This window comes from Sander lucioperca, chromosome 6 (assembly GCF_008315115.2).
Source record: "Sander lucioperca isolate FBNREF2018 chromosome 6, SLUC_FBN_1.2, whole genome shotgun sequence".
Taxonomy (NCBI): domain Eukaryota; kingdom Metazoa; phylum Chordata; class Actinopteri; order Perciformes; family Percidae; genus Sander; species Sander lucioperca.
This window is the reverse complement of record NC_050178.1, coordinates 31,749,892-31,769,715: the sequence shown is the minus strand read 5'-3', so window position 1 is coordinate 31,769,715 and position 19,824 is coordinate 31,749,892. Positions and strand designations below refer to the sequence as shown.

The 19,824-nt window shown below is 38.8% G+C and overlaps 2 protein-coding genes across 2 annotated transcripts; one reads left to right on the top strand and one right to left on the bottom strand.

Annotated features, from left to right (window-relative positions):
• Positions 1 to 3,673: 3,673 nt before the first annotated feature.
• olfml3b (olfactomedin-like 3b) lies at positions 3,674 to 7,917 on the top strand. The gene is made up of 3 exons (XM_031322373.2): positions 3,674 to 3,935; positions 4,931 to 5,216; positions 6,803 to 7,917. Exons 1-3 carry the CDS (start codon positions 3,837 to 3,839, stop codon positions 7,585 to 7,587), a joined length of 1,170 nt encoding a protein of 389 aa, XP_031178233.1. The 5' UTR covers positions 3,674 to 3,836; the 3' UTR covers positions 7,588 to 7,917.
• Positions 7,918 to 11,759: 3,842 nt separating this feature from the next.
• On the bottom strand, positions 11,760 to 17,260 carry cdk2 (cyclin-dependent kinase 2). Its single transcript, XM_031322360.2, has 7 exons — positions 16,530 to 17,260; positions 15,217 to 15,294; positions 14,990 to 15,110; positions 14,652 to 14,822; positions 14,228 to 14,329; positions 13,500 to 13,703; positions 11,760 to 12,804 (listed from the first exon to the last, which is right to left on the bottom strand). The coding sequence occupies exons 1-7, from the start codon at positions 16,643 to 16,645 to the stop codon at positions 12,700 to 12,702; spliced, it is 897 nt and encodes a 298-aa protein (XP_031178220.1). The 5' UTR covers positions 16,646 to 17,260; the 3' UTR covers positions 11,760 to 12,699.
• Between the last annotated feature and the right edge of the window lie 2,564 nt (positions 17,261 to 19,824).

The following is a 19,824-nucleotide window of genomic DNA, read 5'->3' as shown; positions in this document are numbered from 1 at the left end:
AGCATTATTTTTAGTAGTATTATGTACCTTATATAGCCAGTGTCCATGCTATGAATATGATAATGATAATGTGAAGTTTTACATATTCACACACACTAACACATACACACTGAGGCAGATGAGGTCAGGCCTAGTTGTGCTGCTGGCACAGCTTGGAGATGGGTTTGTTTGGGGACACGTAGGAGACAAAACAACAGTGAGCACATCTGCAGAGTGCTTACATTAGGACATTTCTCATAAAATAAAGAATAAATACAGAATTACATAAATTGTCTTTTTAAGGAGAACTTCACACATCAAACATCTGTTTACAGGTTTTTGGGAGTACTACTGTATATGTGAGAAATTTTGTATAAAACATTTGCGCTCCAGAGCCCAGAGGGAGCTGCGTGAAATCTGATAAAAAAATTGCCTCAAGTGATGTCACTTGAGTCCGCAGCCATTGGGCCTGAAGACTATACATTTGAAAAAATAAACCAAACTCAGGGTGTGGAGAGAAGTGAGCTTATCAGACCTCTGTAGCTCACTCCTCATCTTAGGTTGAACTGTCGGTGGCCGAGTTGCACTGTGGGGAATGTAGGCGCCAGGTTTTAACAAAGAAGAGGAATACTTTGAAAAAAGCACGATATCTCTGGTTCTGCTGTTTTACTTTTTTTTTTTAATTGTCCATGAGTCCGACAATGTTATAGAAGCACAATGCTAAATCTGTGGTATACTCTTTTAAAAATAAAACAGAGACTGACCACTGAGTGATTTGCCAAAAATTAGAAATCTATTTTTACTATTCTCTGTAAATTATGTAATATCTAATTATCTGTCAGTTATCGCATGCATGTAAAAACACAACACCGTTTTAATTGATAGATAACAAATGTTTGGTCTGTTATCATTTAGCACATAGAAATATTTTCATACACAGCACATGAACACCTACACACACTTGCACATACTGGTTTGTGTTACATACCAACATAACCACCTTTTAACGATGGCATTTAATAATAATCTTATCCTGTTTTTTTCTATCCAGGTTGTTGTAGTGACTTGTCTGCCTGCATATACACACTTGAAAATGAAATGCGTAAAAAAACGCATATTCAAATAAGCACATCCTTATACAAACAAGCCTGAAGCAATGATGGTACAAATTTGGCATCACGCACTACCATAAATAGGTGACTATATTGTAAATAATACCCAATACAATAGACCTTTAGTTGTAGCAGCATTACACAACACCATCATTAGTGGTGTAATTTGTGTGCATGAAGATGAGAGTCCATTGGTGGATTTACAAAAGAGTTACAACTGTGCACAACTGTTGTATGGGTAGGATGACAAAAAAAGCTTAGATTTTAAAAAGTTGTCACCTGAGCTTAATGGAGTTGAGGGCATTTATATTTGTTGCTCTATTTTAAGTTAAACCATACACATGCATCTTTCTGGGCTTAGAGTAGTGGAGCCTGTCCAAGCATGAGGACACACCTAAGTCTATCAGAGGGCTACACAGTTGTTCTTTTAAATAAGTAACTATAGTTCTATAACTGTAACATTAAAGCTTTACAACTAACTTTTTAAAGCTTACTTTAAAGGCCGTTTTATGGTTCTGCGCAGGCTCCACGCTGAGCTTTCACCTTAGCCTACGTAAGTGGTCTGATGTTTATACTTGTGCACTGGTGTGTGCGTCGAGCCGGCATGTGTGTGTGTGTGTGGGGAGTGTGTTAGAGCGAGGGAGAAGTGAGAGAGTGACGGCGACTAGCTTTGGAGCAAGTACCGACTCTAGAGTCATAGTGAGAGAAACAATGTGTCTCCCCTGTTCTTTCTGACCACGTGGGAAATCTTTAGCAGGAAAAGTTAACCCTCTCCTTGATTTCATGTTGTTTATGGAGAAGGAGAACCAGGAAATGAGTCAGGGGAAATGTAACGCTACCAAGCCATGGCCGAGCAACGTGCGTCGCTGCGTGTAGTTACATTTTTCGAGAGGTGCACGTCAGGCTACGGCATAGGGTCCGGCGTAGACGCAGAGGGGTCTGCGGGGCTACACCATCGATTCTACGCAGAAGCATAAAAAGGCCTTTATATTCATGTATCTGCTGGAGGAATGTGTCTTGGGCAGATGAGTGTTCAGGGCATACCTGAGTAGTACAGAGCAGATGCCATCTTTCACAGTTTGATTGCATCATCTACAATCACATACCGTGGTTTGTATGTAATAAAAATAATACTGGTTTGATTTGCAAAATAGATTTACCACTTCAGATGCACACTGTGCACTTAAAATACATAAAACACATAAACACATAAAAAACACATAAAATCATACCAAAACTTCATGTTTGTCCTCCTCAAACGTGTACAGGATATTAGGTCATGTAGTTCAAAAACAGCCAAAATGAAATGAATCACAAACCCGTAAAACTTAAAAGTACAGGAATAGTATTATGCTATTAATGATAGCTTGAACACAGTTGGGCCCAGAGTGAGTTTTAACTAAAACCCATAAGCAAGCTGTGTTGACAAAGAGGCGTGCAGACTTTTGTGCAGCAAGGTGGTTATATAATGACAAGTGAGGCCGGAGACACTATTTCCTATTTCCCCAGTAATTCACCACTCGCTAAACTAACTACTGTTTTTGTCATGCTACAGACATCAGTCCAGTATTGCAACTGTTCCTGTGCACAGGGACAGCTGGAAAACACAACAGACACTGCTGTAACATGACTTCACTGAGGAATGAAACTTCTTACTTATGTTTCACATATATTTTAATTAATAGAATTTTTTCCAGCACTATTCTATGTTATTATTTTCCAGTCGGCCACTCGGTCCATGACAGTCTAGGCTTACAGGACTGCTCAGACCATACTTCAATTTGAAAGTCGTCCCCTGTTTAGTGTTTTTTAATGTCTAAAAAGTGTGTTGAGTGACTAACGATGCTAAGATGCTCCACAGAATGATTTAGAAGGATTTTAGAAGGTCCACAGCTGCAAAACTTTTGAATGACAGTGATACCACTGTTTCTTGAGATATGGGTCGTGTTCGACATATGGTTGGACTTTTAGTTATTAAATGATGGATTGTATCAAATACATTGTTTTTTTAGTCTCCTGAGCAACACTGATATCTTGATGGAATATGTGTTAGCTTGTGTGTTGGCATACGATTGTTGTTATGGCAACAGTCTTTTATATGTTGACACATGTGACCTTTCTGACTTGTGTCTCTTGTGACTCATGGTGATTAAACCAGTTTCCTTTTTAGGATTAATAAAGTTATCTAATCTAATCTAAACCCCTGGATCTGTCTGCATCATTTTTTCATGTCCTGCCAAAATAAAGATAACTGTTTGGATTAGAGCTCAGGACAACATCTGAGAAATTCATCTGTTAGAATAGTTCATAATGTGTTACACAGAATTTTTCATTAATGCATTGTAATGTAGGCTAGTTGATTAAAATCCACAGTCCATGTTCTTCCCCTTTACACAGGAGTACAGCGCCTCACTGACTCCTGACTCCCACTCACATTATGCTTCCTGCTCCTACTCTACATAACGTGGTCCGGCGCCACACTACTGGCCTGTGTTTTGAGTAAAGCCATACATACATTTAAACATCAGACTATATATTGTTTTTTTGTTCAGTTTGTCAATCAGGTAAAAGCTGAACACCAGTGTATTGTCTCTCTTAGAGACTGTGTGCCTGTGTGTCTTCACCAGATGTTTTTGGCTCCTCCCAGACAGCTTACTAAAACATTCCAGCCCACCTCTGGGAATCTGCTGGCTCCTCCACACTCTCACTCCACTCCAGGAGGCAAAGAGACTGAGCTGACACAAAATGAGGGAACTTGTTGTCTTGGTTACTTTGGCCTGCTTTGCCACCGCTCAGCACCAAACACTGATTGACTACTTGGAGCGGAGGCTGCTCGCTATTGAGGTAAGACTCATTTTACCTCCCTGCCGAGCCCTGTGCTCCAGAGTCCCTGTGAAAGGAAACTTCCAAGGACAGGCAATGGAATGCAGATGTGGGAAAATCCTGAGGAAAATGCTGGAAAATACAGCTCTCGGATATGTATAGGGAGTATGAGCTTCTTGTCTGGGTTCAGAGACTGAGATGAAAATGTAGTTTAAAAGATTAGTACAGATTTGCATATATGAATAGTTATGCTATATTGGTATTCCAAAATGACATGTATCATGATGATGAAGTAACAGTTATTATTTCACCAACAACACATTTCAGATTAAACATCTTTCAGAGAATGTCATACCTGTGTGGAACCTTATTTTTGTGATGGATACAAATATAGCTCTCTTGGTGTTCCAACCTCATAGTATAGCCAGTAATAGCTCTCCACAGGGATCTTGTCAGTTGTTCTATTTTAATATTATGGTTTTGTTAGTATGAAAAGATCAAATATAAAACATGTAATATTACATTCATTACATTACTTTCATATTAGGTCTAAAGTCAGAGTTTGAAACTAACTAGAGTTCATTAAACCAAACTCCCTCAAAATATTATTCATCCACATCCCTCAGTGTCTGTATTTCTCTGTAATGTAGTCTCAGACTTCACTGATCACCTCAGAGGTCAGAGTCTGCTACAGAGCGAGTTGGTAGGATTTAGTGTTTTGCTAAAAGACATTTGAGCCGGGTGGAAACTTGCCACGTGTGGGCTGAACCTGGTTGTTTGAAGGATGAGCTTCCTACTTATTATGCCTTTCTGTCCCAGACTATTTACTGAGCCTTAAAGAACATAAAATTATGGCCTTCTTAGAGCTTACTAGAAGTACATTTGCAGTTCCTGTAAAACAAACAGCATGTATTGCTCACATTACTGAAGTACAAACAGGTAAGATGGAAACAAGTGTGACCATCTCAGCTTGTGTAAAAATTTAGACTGATCTTTGTCACCTTGTTTTGAAACAGGACCGGATCTCTCTGTGGCATGAACAGACCGCCCGCTACGCCTCCGAGCTGCGGGAGCTGAAGCAACAAATGCTTTCCCAGCTGGAGAACCTGGATAAAGAGAAAGAGACACTGAGAATGAATCTGGATGGCGTAGGGACGAGGGTGGACCGGGTGGAGCGTGAGCTGGACTACTTGGAGACTCAGAACGGAGCTCAGCCGTGTGTGGACGTGGACGACAAGCTGATAGAACAGCAGGTGACACTGGTGAAGGAGAAGCAGAAGGCCAAGTACTCAAAACTATCAGGTGGGATATAATGTGTTTAAACTGCACTTGGACAGTACATTTATTCTGTTCATCAGAATAAGCGTTCTGTATTTTATTGTGTATGAATATGAAAATACTTACTTAGTTCTACCTTAAACTGATCAACAACTAAAATTACAATAATTTGAAATGGAGAAAAGCAAGCAAATCCTCAAGTATGTAATGCTGTACCCATTAAATTAATCATTTACAGAACAGAACAGGTATATAGTAATGATAGATCACTTATCAACTACTTAAAGTGAATTAATTGGTCTTACATTTTCACACAAACACTCCACTGGCAGGTCAAAGACTTCACAAAAGCCTTTGGCTTATTCATATTTAGACTAGTCTCGTTTTTCCAGACCTTCCTCCACAGCACAGGTGCTAAGCGCCGGACGGAGCCACGGTGCCGCTGCAAAATAGCCTCGGGAAGGAACTTGTTTTGGTTGAACATGTGTACGTTCAAAAGTTGTTTTAGTCGTGCAACAGAAAACTCAGATTGGGCAGATCGCTCATCAGTTATCAAAAGTCACCAAAAGAGTTTTCCATCACCTGTGTGAGGCAACACACCCTTCAGTCATCCCTCTACTCTTAGTTTTGTAGAAATTTAAAAACATTCCATTATTGAGATTTGTTCACACAAAGAAAAAGGATGGTATTATTCTGTTGTTCTATCCCAAATCACCAAATCCAATGAAAATACAAAAACCAACAATGTGTCAGTCCTTTTCTTAATACTTTCCGACTTCCTTCCCTGTCTGTGGCACTGCCTTCCTTAAGCCATGGGATTTGGGATGGTGGTCCAAAACCTTACAAAGACACTTTATGCTGGCCTTCTCTTTAATTTGTCACCCATATTTATACAACATAAACAAATAAGGCAAAGACAGGCTTTATTCTCCGTCTTGGGTGAAAACACATAATACAGTCTCAAAGCTGTAGTCTTCAGACTTCACACTTAAAGTACAAACATGAGGATTTAACTTGGATATACCCTCAAGGACTTGACTTGACCATGTCCCAAATGACTTAAATGAATTATTTAACATTTGGGGAAATACGCTTAACGTCTTTCTTGCCGAGAGTTGGATGAGAAGATTGATACAACTCTCATATCTGCCCGTTAAATATGAAGCTGGAATCAGTAGCCAGTTAGCTTAGCTTAGCATAAAGAGTGGAAACACGGGAAAACAGCTAGCCTGGCTCTGTCCAAAGCTAACTAAAGTTCCATACCAGCACCTCTAAAGCTCACTAATTAACACATCACATTTCTTCAGTTAAATCTGTACAAAAAGCCCAGTGTAAAAACAACAGTTGTGGTTCTAGGTACTGGACTATTTGCTGGCTGGTTGCAATGACCTCCTGGAGTCTCTGCTGGTTGTTTGGCAACCTCACAATGACAACAAGCTAACTGTCTCCTGCTGACAATGAGCAGGCAAATATGGGAGTCGTAATAATCTTCTTGTATAACTCTTTACAAGAAAGCAAATAGCGGTAAACATACTTCCTAAAATGTCGAGCTATTCCTTTAAAAACAGTCCTGATATATTTAAATGATAACAAAATGTGAACATTTTCAGACTGCAGCGACATGATCTCCACCATAAAAGCCATGAAGATCTTGAAGCGAGTCGGAGGGCCAAAGGGCATGTGGACCAAAGACACCAGCAGCGGCTCTGGGAAGGTCTACATTTTTAACGGGACGGATGAAGACACCATCCATGAGTTTGCCTCTGTGCAAGACTTCTCCCGCTCGCTGGGCATGTCTCTGTCCAAAAACCTGAAGCTTCCGTCTGCCTGGAAGGGAACAGGACACGTTGTCCTCAACAATCACGCGTATTATATAAATCAGGCTGACGAGATAATGGTGGTTAAATATGACATGAACAACAGCTCTGTGACAGACAGCGCAGTGTTCCCAGTGCAGGACCATGTCCCACCGTACGGCCTGACCCCCGAGACAGTGATGGACCTGGCTGTGGACGAGGAAGGCCTGTGGGTCATTTATGCCTCACGGCAGAACGAGAGGTACATTTCTCTGGCTAAAATGGACGCCAACTCGCTGGACAACGAGCAAATGTGGGACACAAACTGTCCGAGAGAGAATGCGGAGGGGGCTTTTGTCATCTGTGGCACTTTGTATGTGGTGTACAACACCAAGCAGCCCGGTCGCTCACGTGTCCAGTGTGTGTTTGACGTCAATGATATGGTGACCAATGAAGAAGCACCCCTGGTTTACTTTCCAAAGCGTTACGGAACCCACTCAAGTCTAAAGTACAACCCGCAGGAGCAGCTGCTCTATGCATGGGATGATGGCTACCAGATCCTGTACAAGCTAATCATGAAAAAGAAACTAGAAATTTGAGCTAAATAATACACGGCACCAAACCCAAACCATCTTAAAGTACCACTCCATTGTTTTTACAATTTTAAGCTCCCTAACTACAAATCATGTGTACTTTATATTACTGCTGACCATTTTTAAAGCTATAGTGCATAGTTTCTGTCTCCCCAATGATGAGGAATTCAAAGTAATGACAACATCACTGCCTTCAGTGATCGCACACCACCCCCACACCTCCTCCACGCAGTTTGTTTGTAGCCAAGGAGGACACGGAGGATTAAAAAAAACATGATGGACCCTTTAGAAGAGGTAATTATCTTCACTCAAGTTTCTGTGCGCGAAAGTCGCCGGACAACACCATTTGCTGAACATAGCCATACTGAGAAATACAGAGAGAGTTTTGTGGAGCTGATAGTCTTAATTAGCTTTGTATCAACTCATTTGACAATGGCTGTCATAACGGACGTTCATTAATATTTAAAAAGTTATGCAATAAAGCTTTAATTTTATAAAAATCAATGTTGAAACATACTTTAACTGTGTAATCGAGTGACCATCAAGTGTGCAGGTTTTTTTTCAGTTTCATTATTATGACGTGATATAATAATAACAGTTGTTGAAAAGTCTAAAAAATTACAGAACATTTTCTAAAAATGAGTGCACTGTTACAAGTCAAGCAAGTTTCAAGAGTCTGCAACTTTTTTTTTTATACCATTCGGAAATGAATGGACAACAACAGAGGGTAGGAGAAATAAATTCAAAAGTTGCCAACACTCCAGCATGGTATGCAAAATGGTCAGCAGTGACGTGAAGTATTCTTGATGTGTAGTAAATCCCCCCCGCTCACCCCTCCCTTTCTAAGCCTGTAGTGGAATCTTTGGTAGCCTTTACGTAACGCAAAAGGCCCCCTCTAGAGAAGGTGTTTGGTTTGTCCGTTCTGGGCTGCTGTAGAAACCATAGACTGTATATAAAGATGGACGACGCGTCTCCACTTCCTCCCACTGTACAAAAGTGAAGCCAAAATATCCCAGGTACAGGCACTGCCATCTTGTAATTTTGGAGCCAGAGTCTGGTAGTGATCTGGAGGTGGAGCCGCGGTATCGAAGTCCCGCCCATACACCAGCCTGACTATTCAGATGTCAATCACAGCTGTCAATCATGACGTTTCGCCCTGTTTTTATAGCATGAAATAACTAATAAAAACCAAACTTATCAGAAAAATTAACACTTAAACAAACCTCTGCTACCTAAAATGACAGAAACCATGTTTGGGAAAAAAGTATTTGACGTGTACTTTGATTTTTAAGTTTGGCCCGTGTCCCATCCGCTAACATTGTGGGGGCGTGATTTATTACCTTTATTGCAGCCAGCCACCAGGGGGCGATCGAGATGTTTTGGCTTCACTTATGCAGTCTATGCATGAAACGCATTAACCCCTGGTAGAAACAGGGAAGAGAGCTCCTGTATCTGTAGATATGAAGGGTTCATTCTACAACAATTCTTAGTTTCAGGTGAATATACACTAATAAAAATGTAATTATAAATATTAGCCTATATTCCATTTCTGCCAATAGATCCCCCTAAATCCTACACACTGGCCCTTTAAGTCTAAAAGCCCAAAAAGGTTCAAAAGGGCTGGATTGTAAAACTGTATCTGTATACTTTCACACTTTCAGATGTGAGCCAAGCACTTGTTTCTTATTGTTCATGCTGCAAATATAGGACACATCATACTTTTAAATTAGTATAATTTACCGGACCACTCGCTTTAACCTCACTGTCAAAATATGTCCAATCTTTTTCTACTTGACATGTCATTTTGCTGTCTGAATACATTTTGATAACATATATCTTGGTAGCATTGCTGAGTGCATAAATGAAAGCAAACTCGTTTCCTGCAATAATTCATCCCATTGCTTTATGGGGAATCAAAGACAAAGACAAGTGTGTGTACTAGCAGCTATAATAATTCAGTCAAAACACAGGCTTTAATGTTGCTGAACTATATAACATTTGTCATATTATATTAAAAAGCAATGCTTAGTTTAAAAGATAGAAGAAAATAAACATTTTCTTGAGTTATGGCTCAAAGTTCATTTTGCAGCTTTATAAATTTCAACAACGGCTATAATCCAATTATATGATGTTGCCACGTATAGTGCAACTACAGCAATGTTGTCACTATGGGGGGCAATCTCAGAACTGCAATAAATAAACCTGGGATATTAGGATACGTGCAAAAAAAAGCTAGCTGGCTAGTGCTGTTATATTTCTATGTTTATGCATCATGTGAACTTTTCTCGTAAGTCGAGCACATATGTATTTTGTGGTGTCAACTTTTTACTAAATGAAATCACCAAGATTGACAGAGCACCACTATTTGAATTATGCCTCTCATATAATGCACTTGTTTATTATTTATAATTGAATATAACATCTATTTCTTACTGTGTGCTTATAATATGCTATTTTTTCCCACTATCATCTATTCCTATTTCTGCTTTTAATTATTGTTCATTGTGAAAATAAATGGCAAACTGTTATCACAAGGAGTCTGTCTTCCTTAATGTGCAGGATGTGCAGGCACAAACATATTAAAGTCACTATGTGTAAGATTTAAACATTTTAGACTTTAACGTCCCCTTGTGGCATCATCAAAAAGACACTGTGGCAGATAGCAATGCATTACTTTCTCGGTTACTGTACATCTTTTCTCGATTTCAACCTTGCTCCTTAAAGGTGAAATGCATTGACTGACATGATGTCTAAGTATGGCGCTGACTAATAAAAACGTATTTAATTGATTGGTTGTAAACGCAGCAAAAAAAAAAGAAACGCCCCTTTTTCAGGACACTGTATTTTAAAGATACTTTTGTAAAATTCAAAATAACTTTAGATATCTTCATTGTAAAGAGTTTAAACAATGTTTTCCATGCTTATTCAATGAAACAAACAATTAATGAACATGCACCTGTTGAATGGTTGAAAAGACAATAACAGCTTGCAGGCAGTAGGCAATTAAGGTCACAGTTATAAGAAAATTAGGAAAGTAAAGAGACCTTTCTACTGACTCTGAAAAACACCAAAAGAAAGACGCCTGCTAATCTGCGTAAACGTGCCTTAGGCATGGTGCAAGGAGGCATGAGGACAGCAGATGTGGCCTGGGCAATACATTGCAATGTCCCTACTGTGGGATGCCTAGGACAGCGCTACAGGGAGACAGGAAGCACAGTTGATTGTCCTTGCAGTGGCAGACCATGTGTAACAACAACTGCATAGGATCAGTACATCCGAATATCACACCTGCAGGACAGGTACAGGATGGGGCATAGCACAAAATTCTGGGCCCTGTAAAAAGGCATTTTCTATGGGCCCCTGCCCGCAACCACAGCTATTCATTCTAGCATCTTTTTGGGCCCTCCTCACATGAGGGCCCTGGGTACTCAGTCCCCTTTTTCCCCCCAGTCCGACGCCCCTGGGTGCAGGATGGCACCAACAACCGTAAGAACTGGCCAGTCTGGCGCAGTACATGAGGAGATGCACTGCAGTACTTAATGCAGCCGGTGGCCACACCAGATACTGAGGGCTACTTTTGATTTTGATTATTCCATTTCTGTTAGTCACATCTGTGAAAATTGTTCTGTTTAAGTCTTAGTTGTTAAATATTTTAATGTTCATACAAATATTTGCATATGTTAAGTTTGCTTAAAATATAAAAGCAGTTGAAAGTGACCGGACGTTTCTTTTTTTGCTGAGTATATTTCATTGGAGAACACAATCAGTTGTTTGGGGTCTTTGTGAAACTGTTTTTCAGGGTAATTTACTTTATCCTCACACCACCAGTTCATCTAACTTTAATTGATACTTCTTTGTCTTGAAAACAAAACATTGCCTTTGTCCTTTCCGTATCATTTTAATTCTTAAACTGTCATGTATTTTTTTTCTAGAGAAAATTACACTTTAAGAAATATTAACAGGTTAACAAAGCCATTCTGACGAGATGCCAACTGCAGAAGTGGACCTGTGTATTTGTCCAGCAAAGATCAATGAAGCGTAACAGCAATTTGATTTAACAATGCGAGACAGCATTTGGCTCTGGTATTTGAGTCTCAAACTATTTGGCATACTTGTTTCACTTGGCTGCAGAACTGAAAAAGACATCATCCAAAAATGTTCCTCACATCGACAAACGGTAACAGTTGTTTAAACAAGTTTATTTTTTTCAAACTGTAAATAAACAATATCCATAAAAACGGTTCATAACGTTTGAATAAAATCTAGAGTAAGAAAGATGCAACAGCACTTTAAATTCCGTAAAATCTGAATTACAACAGGGATAATTTGTATTTCACAACTGTATGTACAAAGCTCTGAGAACTTCAGTCTGGGGGAGTAATCCTGCCAACAAATCTGAACGACCAATAAACATGTTTGTGTGTTAAACTAAAGGTGCCGTTATAAAACCACTTCAAGATACTTTAAACCCAAAAATAGAATTTAAGTGCAAGAAAATCAACCTAAAAGAACACAACCGTAGTCTCATGTTCTTTTAGCACAAACTGTTGTTAGCTGACGTTCGTTGTGTGACAACTGTCCCCTACCTCTTTCATTCAGCTGCTGCTCAGTCAACAAAGCATGACATTTGTTATTGGCACTATCCCACACACTTATTCAATCATATTTAATTCTAACTAACTGACTATTTGAATTTGGACTTCCTAAAGCCAACATACCATTTAAATTAGGAAAAGGCTGTATTGGCAGATTGGGTAATGGCAGATAACTAGAATGAGTCTACCTGACCTGCACTCAGTCACAGGACCATCCCAATCACAAATAACATTAGCATCAAAAATGGCAGTTGTACACAAATATGCAAAATGATATTGATATTGAAAATTACAGTTTAGCATTTATAACTATTATAACATCATGGCTGAAAAAACAGCAAACCTCTCGGGATGTCTGTCATCTAGAAAGCTGGTTTTAGGTATTAACAAATATCCTTTGAAGGATCCAACATATCCTGTAGTGTCCACATTTTCTGTCCATTCCAGCCGTGGCTATGAAGCGAGCAGGTCCTTATTGCTTAGACATTGTTGGCGTTAATAATGGACTGATATTTTGCTTGACTCAGAGTCTCAGATGAGGAACTGGCATGGTGACGTCGCGGAAGTATCGATGTGCGAGGGCGTTTTTGGCAGATAACCTTTTGTTTGGATCATAATTCAGCATTTCCTGCAAGAACAACAACAGAAATGGAAAAAAATACATAGTCAAACAATGGGTCTATAAAGTAGGGCTGCAACGAACGATAATTTTAATTAAACAACCAATTATTTTCTTGATCGATTTATCCTTTTAGTCTATAAAAAGTCGGGAAATAGTGAAAAAATGTTGCCGGTTATAATTTTCCACAGCCCAAAATCATGTATCCAGATTGCTTGTTTTATTCAAACAACAGTCCGAAATGTATATGTAATCAGTTTACTATCATATATGGCAAAGAAAAACATTGAATCCTCACACTGAAGAAGCTGCATTTCTGCTTGAAAGATTACGGAAATGACCAATCGATTATTGAAATTGATGCTGATATTCTGTTAATGGACTAATCGATTAATCAACTAATTGTCGCAGCTCTACTATAAAAGGTAATAAAATAAAGCACTTAGAGTGCACACTTCTGCAAAAATGACTTAACTTGTAATCTGCATCTGGATCGTCATTAAAATTAATAGAGACTACCCTGATTGTTGCATTTAAGTGCAGTAGTTTATGTTTTATTTTACCTTTTTCTCCAGCTGTACATATATCGTATCATCCTTTTTTGGTCTCGCTGACTTACACACAAACAAGCACAAGAGAACGCCTTCCTCCGCGAAGGTAATGAATGCTAACTTAATCTGTGAATGAATGACAAATGTTCTCACTCCAAGCAGTTCTCTTCCATCCTCATCAAGAATCGGCACCACTTTAGATAATTCCTGCCGGGCCCACTTGGGGAAAGATGGTTTGTAGTCGGGCATTGATGTGACTCCAGGCCAGACAGTCTCATCAGGTGTGCCCAAGGTGCGGAAGATTCGGAATAACTGATCGATCTCAGAGTCGCCGGGGAACAAGGCCCTCTTGGTGAGCTGTACAACAGTGGACAGTGAGGGGAGTCTGCTGGTTAGATGGTACGTTTGATCCATAGTGTGCAGGCTTCAGGGTTCATACGCATTTTAACCAATACTTTTCCATGACCTTTTCGGCAAATTTCCATGACTATGTATTCCTGAAAATGTCAGTCGACATTATACAATTAGAATAAAAATCTGTGTTAAAGTTTACCCTCAGAGGTTTAACAATAAAATGAATGACAATTTATGTGGTTCATAGTGGGAGTCGTAATATCGCTCCACGAATAGAACGCTGAGGTTAGGACGACGTGAAATACATTTATTAATCACATATTATTATGCTGTGTTAAAAAAAAAATTCCATGACTTTTCCAAAACTTTCTGGGTCTTTTTATGGTTTCCAAAACCTTTCCAGGCCTGGAATTTGTATTTTTTAAATTCCATAACTTTTCCAGGTTTTTTCAAAACATATGAACCCTGAGGCTTAATTCAATCACAGTGAAGCCTATTGTAAAACATAACATGACAGTGCAAATTACCATTTCAGCAAAGATGCAACCCAGACTCCAGATGTCGACAGCTGTGGAGTAGTATTTACAGCCCAGGAGGATTTCTGGTGCTCTGTACCAAAGTGTTACCACCTAAAAAACATCACAGAAGCAAGTTTATATTCAGGAAAACAATTTCTCAGGAAGAAATGAACCAAAATAAATGTATATAAATATAAAAAAAAAAAATGCACTGAAAAATAAGAAAAATCCTGAAACAGCTTTGTTTAGTAACACAAAGCCTAGCCCTATTGTGAGATGTTTTCTGACTATACCAGAAGGCTCAATTCACTCAGAGGAAACATGGTAGAGTGTACTTTGCTGCTGGGCTAGTAATGAATATGTACTTCAAACCATATGACTACATTTTTTAGAAGAAGCCTGTTGACATGAACAGAGTAGCTGTACACGTTACCTCATGTGTGTATGTGCGGACGGGCACCCCGAAGGCTCTTGCCAGGCCAAAGTCAGCGAGCTTGATCTCCCCCTGGGCGTTGATGAGGAGGTTCTGGGGCTTCAGGTCTCGATGAAGAACCCTGTGAGAGTGGCAGAAGGCCAGGCCTTGCAACAGCTGGAAAAGATAACTCTACAAAACAGAAATATATATATATATATATATATATATATATATATATATATATATATACACACACACACACACACACACACAGGTAAGTCAACACAGAAATCCATTTACTCTTCATTTCTTGAAAAGATCAAGACATATGTTTTGCAAATCTAGCTGATGTTTACCTTAACCAAAGGCAGTGGGATACCAGCGACTGTGAAGGAGTCCATAAATTTTTTTAGATCCTGATGAAGGAACTCAAAAACAAGGTAGAGCTTGTTCTCGGTGTGGATAACATCCCGCAATCTAAAACATGTTAACAGACAGGTTAGCTTAAAATCGGACGGAAACAAGTAACACAAGACTCTTGCAAGCAGGATTTAGCTAAAAGCTGCAACATGTAGGCACTTACTTGACTATATTTGGGTGACTGAGTTCTTTGAGAAGTGAAATCTCTCGGATGGCAGTGCTTGGTACACCCTCTGTTTCCCTGCATGCAATACACGGTAAATTAACTGGTTAAGTTTCTTAGGCTCATTCACTAATCTCAGGTTATAATAACGTTGACATTTAAACTTATGTTATTTACTTCAGCTTGGTTAATGATTTTACAATATCTGCTTGTTTCATAGGGCAAACAGTCAACACAACTTAAGCTTACATATCAGCCAGCAAAAGATGAGCACAGCAATGCTCCTGATTTCTGTATTCTGACACAAAGGTCAGGAAACACTGGATAAAGTGAGTCAGTAATGCCACCTGCTAAAGCCTGGGAAATGATGTTCCTTGGCACAGCATGGGAGCACATGAATATTACAAAAAAAATTTACATTTTGATTTTCTTAAGTAAGCCTACACAATGTACCGTATGCATGTTTCTATTGCACAGTGCACTCAGGCAACAATCAGACCCACATTTAAATATGCATATTTTATATATATATATATATATATATATATATATATATAGATATATATATATATATATATATATATAGATATATATAGAGAGAGAGAGAGAGAGAGAGAGAGAGAGAGAGAGAGAGAGAGAGAGAGAGAGAGAGAGAGAGAGAGAGAGAGAGAGGTTCTCAGCCTTTCTGGCTCCTGGCCCCTTATAATGAAGCAATGTCGACTTGTGACCCCTCATCACAGACTAATGCCTTAGTGTGGACATATTCTGTGCAGTCCAATCCAAAAGTAATATTTCCTTTTTTCTTAAAAGATAAACGTTCACAAAAAACAACAACATGTTATATCCTTAATTATCATGTAATCCCCCAGATTTGGATGGGAGCAGGTTGGGTACCACTGCAAAACACCAACCATGGATTATAGGTTCTTTCTTATTGTGTATCATATTTTGGTGTTATACTAACATAAACGGCTGCGGTAAAATGTGTCGAATTTAAAATATAAGTGCTTTTATGTGTAGGGAAAAACATGAGCAGTGTCTAAATGTAGTTGCAGTGTAAAGGCTGGTGGTTGAGAAACACTGTCACTGTAACGTTAACTTAATAGGTTTTGTTTTATACGTCTAACACTAAAGAGTGATGGGAGGAAGCTCTGCAAAATAGCTCTTTGCAAATGTCGTCTGCCGGTCACACCCTGATGGGTGAGTAAAACGGTTTCATCACATTTGAAGCTAAGTAAAAGCAACAGTTATCTCCAGTAACGTTAGCTTGGCCTCAGATGATAACCAACAACACTCGTCATGAGTAAACTTACGTGTCTAGTCGGATTTTTTTCAGCGCAACAGTTTCTCCGGTGACTTTGTTCTTGGCTTTGTAAACCACTCCATACGTCCCTTCTCCTATCTTTTCCACCTTCTGAAACGTATCCATTTTTCAAATCAACAGAACTGGAGGTTTGTTGGTTGTTTAGCTAGCTAGTTAGCGAGATTCCACTCTTTGTGTGTGAGCTAACAAGTGCTCGGTGGCTACAGAGACAAACGTTAACGAGCAGCGCGGGGACCGACATATAATTAACTGCTCCTCGTTAGTTCAAACGGTCCGGATACACCACAGCCTGCCGAGGGCAGCGGTGTTGTCGAGGTTCCACTTTCTCAGATCGGAGCGAAACAGCTAAAGACTGTCGGGGTCAGGTCATTTGTTGGCACTGATAATGATAATATCCGTAAACATGTGGATTAGCGTGGCGGTTGCTCTTCTCTGGAAAACACTGAACCAACACAGTAGCGTTTCCCGCGTTACCTCGGGAGCGTTCGTTTTTGTGTTCAAAGCACACCGACTCATGTAGCCGGGTGGTATTTCAGAGACTCCTCAAAAGCGTCTTCCGTTTGACTCGTTGTGAAGGGAACACTGGTGCAGACAAGTACGTAAAATGATTTGTTTTCTCCAAATACTGTGAGTTGAGTTTAAAATCTTGGTTTTATTGTCAGTTGGTGCAAGTCGAGAAATTGAGTCGTATTTTACCGACAAAAGAAACGAACATCCAACAAACTAGCCTCACAGGTCACATGGTGACACAACGATGACGTTTTACGTTATCAACGTCGGAGAAGGAAGTTGTAGCCATAGATATAGAACTTTATTATTATTATTCTTATATACAGTCCATGTATAGAACCATAGACATATATATATATATATATATATATCGTTCTCTTAATACATCCATGATGTATGTATATATATATATATATATATATATATATATATATATATATATATATATATATATATATGTGTCTATGTATAGAACCGTATATAATAATAGATATCCAATAAGAAAGTCTACTCAAGGTTGTTTGATTAAGAGCTCCTGCTGTCTATATCATTAATAATGTTTTGAAGTCTGTCACTTTTGAACCTTTGTATCTTTTTTGTTTCTGTTTAGTTTATTACTTTCATATTATATTATTTGCACTTATGTATGTATAGTTTTATTTGATTACGAACTGTGTTGACTGAATATTTGTAAATTGTATTCTGAATAAAAAAATTAAATTAAAAAAAAAGAACCGTATAGAACAATTTGTTTTATATCGATGGTGGTAGCAAACCAAAATAACAAAGAAGCTAAAGTTTTTTTGTCTGTAGGTTTTTTTATTAAAAAACAACAAAAACAAGTGCAAACTTCTTGTAGCATACTACAAATAAAAAGTATATATTTTAAATATATTTAACAGTTTTAGGTGAGGGGGTAGTTGCATGTCATGAAAATTCATTACATAATAGTCACAGCTTTTGGGTGTATAGAAAAAGAAATTAGTTAATAAAACAATGCTTTTTATTTGTTGACACAAAATATGCTACAACACAAGAAACAACGACATAAAAGTGGGATTATTCAGCTTCATACATCATTTGGTCACAGTTTTGGACACTTTTATAGCCAAGTTGTTTTCCAAAATATATAGACAGGCAGCTTTGTTTATGTTCTGTAAATTTTGCACAGAAATCATTTGGTCTGGTATGTTGGTAAATGCCAAATAATTTAATAAATGGTCCTATGTTTCACAGTATACTGAACAGGACAGAATGAAGGAGAATTACAGTTGCTCCCTCTAGTGTCAGTAAGTCTAGTTGTGCGCTGCACTCCCTCACTGGTTTAGAGCTATTTCTGTCATGCCCACTCCTCTACGCCGTAGAGGCTGAAAAGAAAATCTGTCTTTATTATTCTTTAACAAACCAGATTCATAAACCTTTTTTTTTTACAGCAGCCTTTTTAACTTGTAATAGCAGGTAAAGCACTAAAGAAACCAATATCATTCAAGATATCTCTGTTCCACCTATTATTACAACATGTTGCAACAATTAACACTGTTAATAGTCACACCTGTGTTTGGCAATTTAAATAATCCCTGTAAAAAGTTTTCAGCTTTAGTTTCACATGTTTCCCTCTGATCATGCCTTCTTTCAATGGCTTGTGTGCCTCCAGGGGGCGGATTAGTTACGGGACCCTGGAGCTGCTGGGCCCTACGAAACCCCCTGGGCTGGGCAACATGCAGAATCAAGCTGACATGTGACAGTAGGAAAAGTAAAGGTGCAAATAATAAAATGAATGGTGGCTGAATTCTATTTAGCAGATTCAGTTTCAGTGTCCTGGCTCACTGTCACACTGCCATGACTTACTGGGACACTTGAACAGAACGGAGCCATCGCTAATGTGCTTTTAAGTCAAAATTAGATTAGATTAGATAATACTTTATTCATCCCACAATGGGGAAATTCACTTGTCAAAATGTCTGCTGTGAAAAAAGCCTTTATTAATCGGAGCAGGATTGGTCATGAGGCATTCTTCATGTCACCTGTTACTGCATGAGGGAAAAGCCTCTGTTAGAAACACTCATACCAGCACTGCACATGATCAAAGCCCAGAGGCTTGACGTGCATCCACCCAGCAGATTTATATGTGAAGTGACAGCTATTTCTCATTTGATTATTATATGTGAGGTAAAGTCATACAATGCTGCTGGCTAGATATGTTGGGTTCTTCTAACAGTTTTGTCTCATTTTGTTACATTTACAGAGATTCACTGTTTCTGAAAGTGATGCACATCACTATTCTTTCTAGCTGCTAGTACACATATCCAACTTTTTGGTTACTCACAGATTTTGAATAATCTGTGTGGACATTTTAAATCTGGCAACAGGTACCCCTTTAGAGGATTTATAACACCAGAAATGTATCCTGATGAAAGTCACGTACAACTGAAAGCTTTGTTTTGTGTTTACACAAGTGTGTGTTTTATTTAGGCGACTCCTTTTGTCCCATTTTTTGAGTGCTGGTGTGCGTGGCAATGATGAAATCAAATGAACAAGAAGGAATTAGGATCACTCAAAAAAATGAGGGAAGTTAGTTTATTAAGTTTAAGCCTTGTTAATGCACTGAATGACTGCCAAGCTCGCTGTATTCATGAACTCATTTGCCTGTCTGGTCTGATCTCATACTGGCATTTCACAAACCAGATGGCCTTATTGATCGGACTTTTGGCCAATATTTAAACACTATCCTGATTTTCTGTGAGTTAAGTGTTTGAAAACGGAAAGCTTGTCAA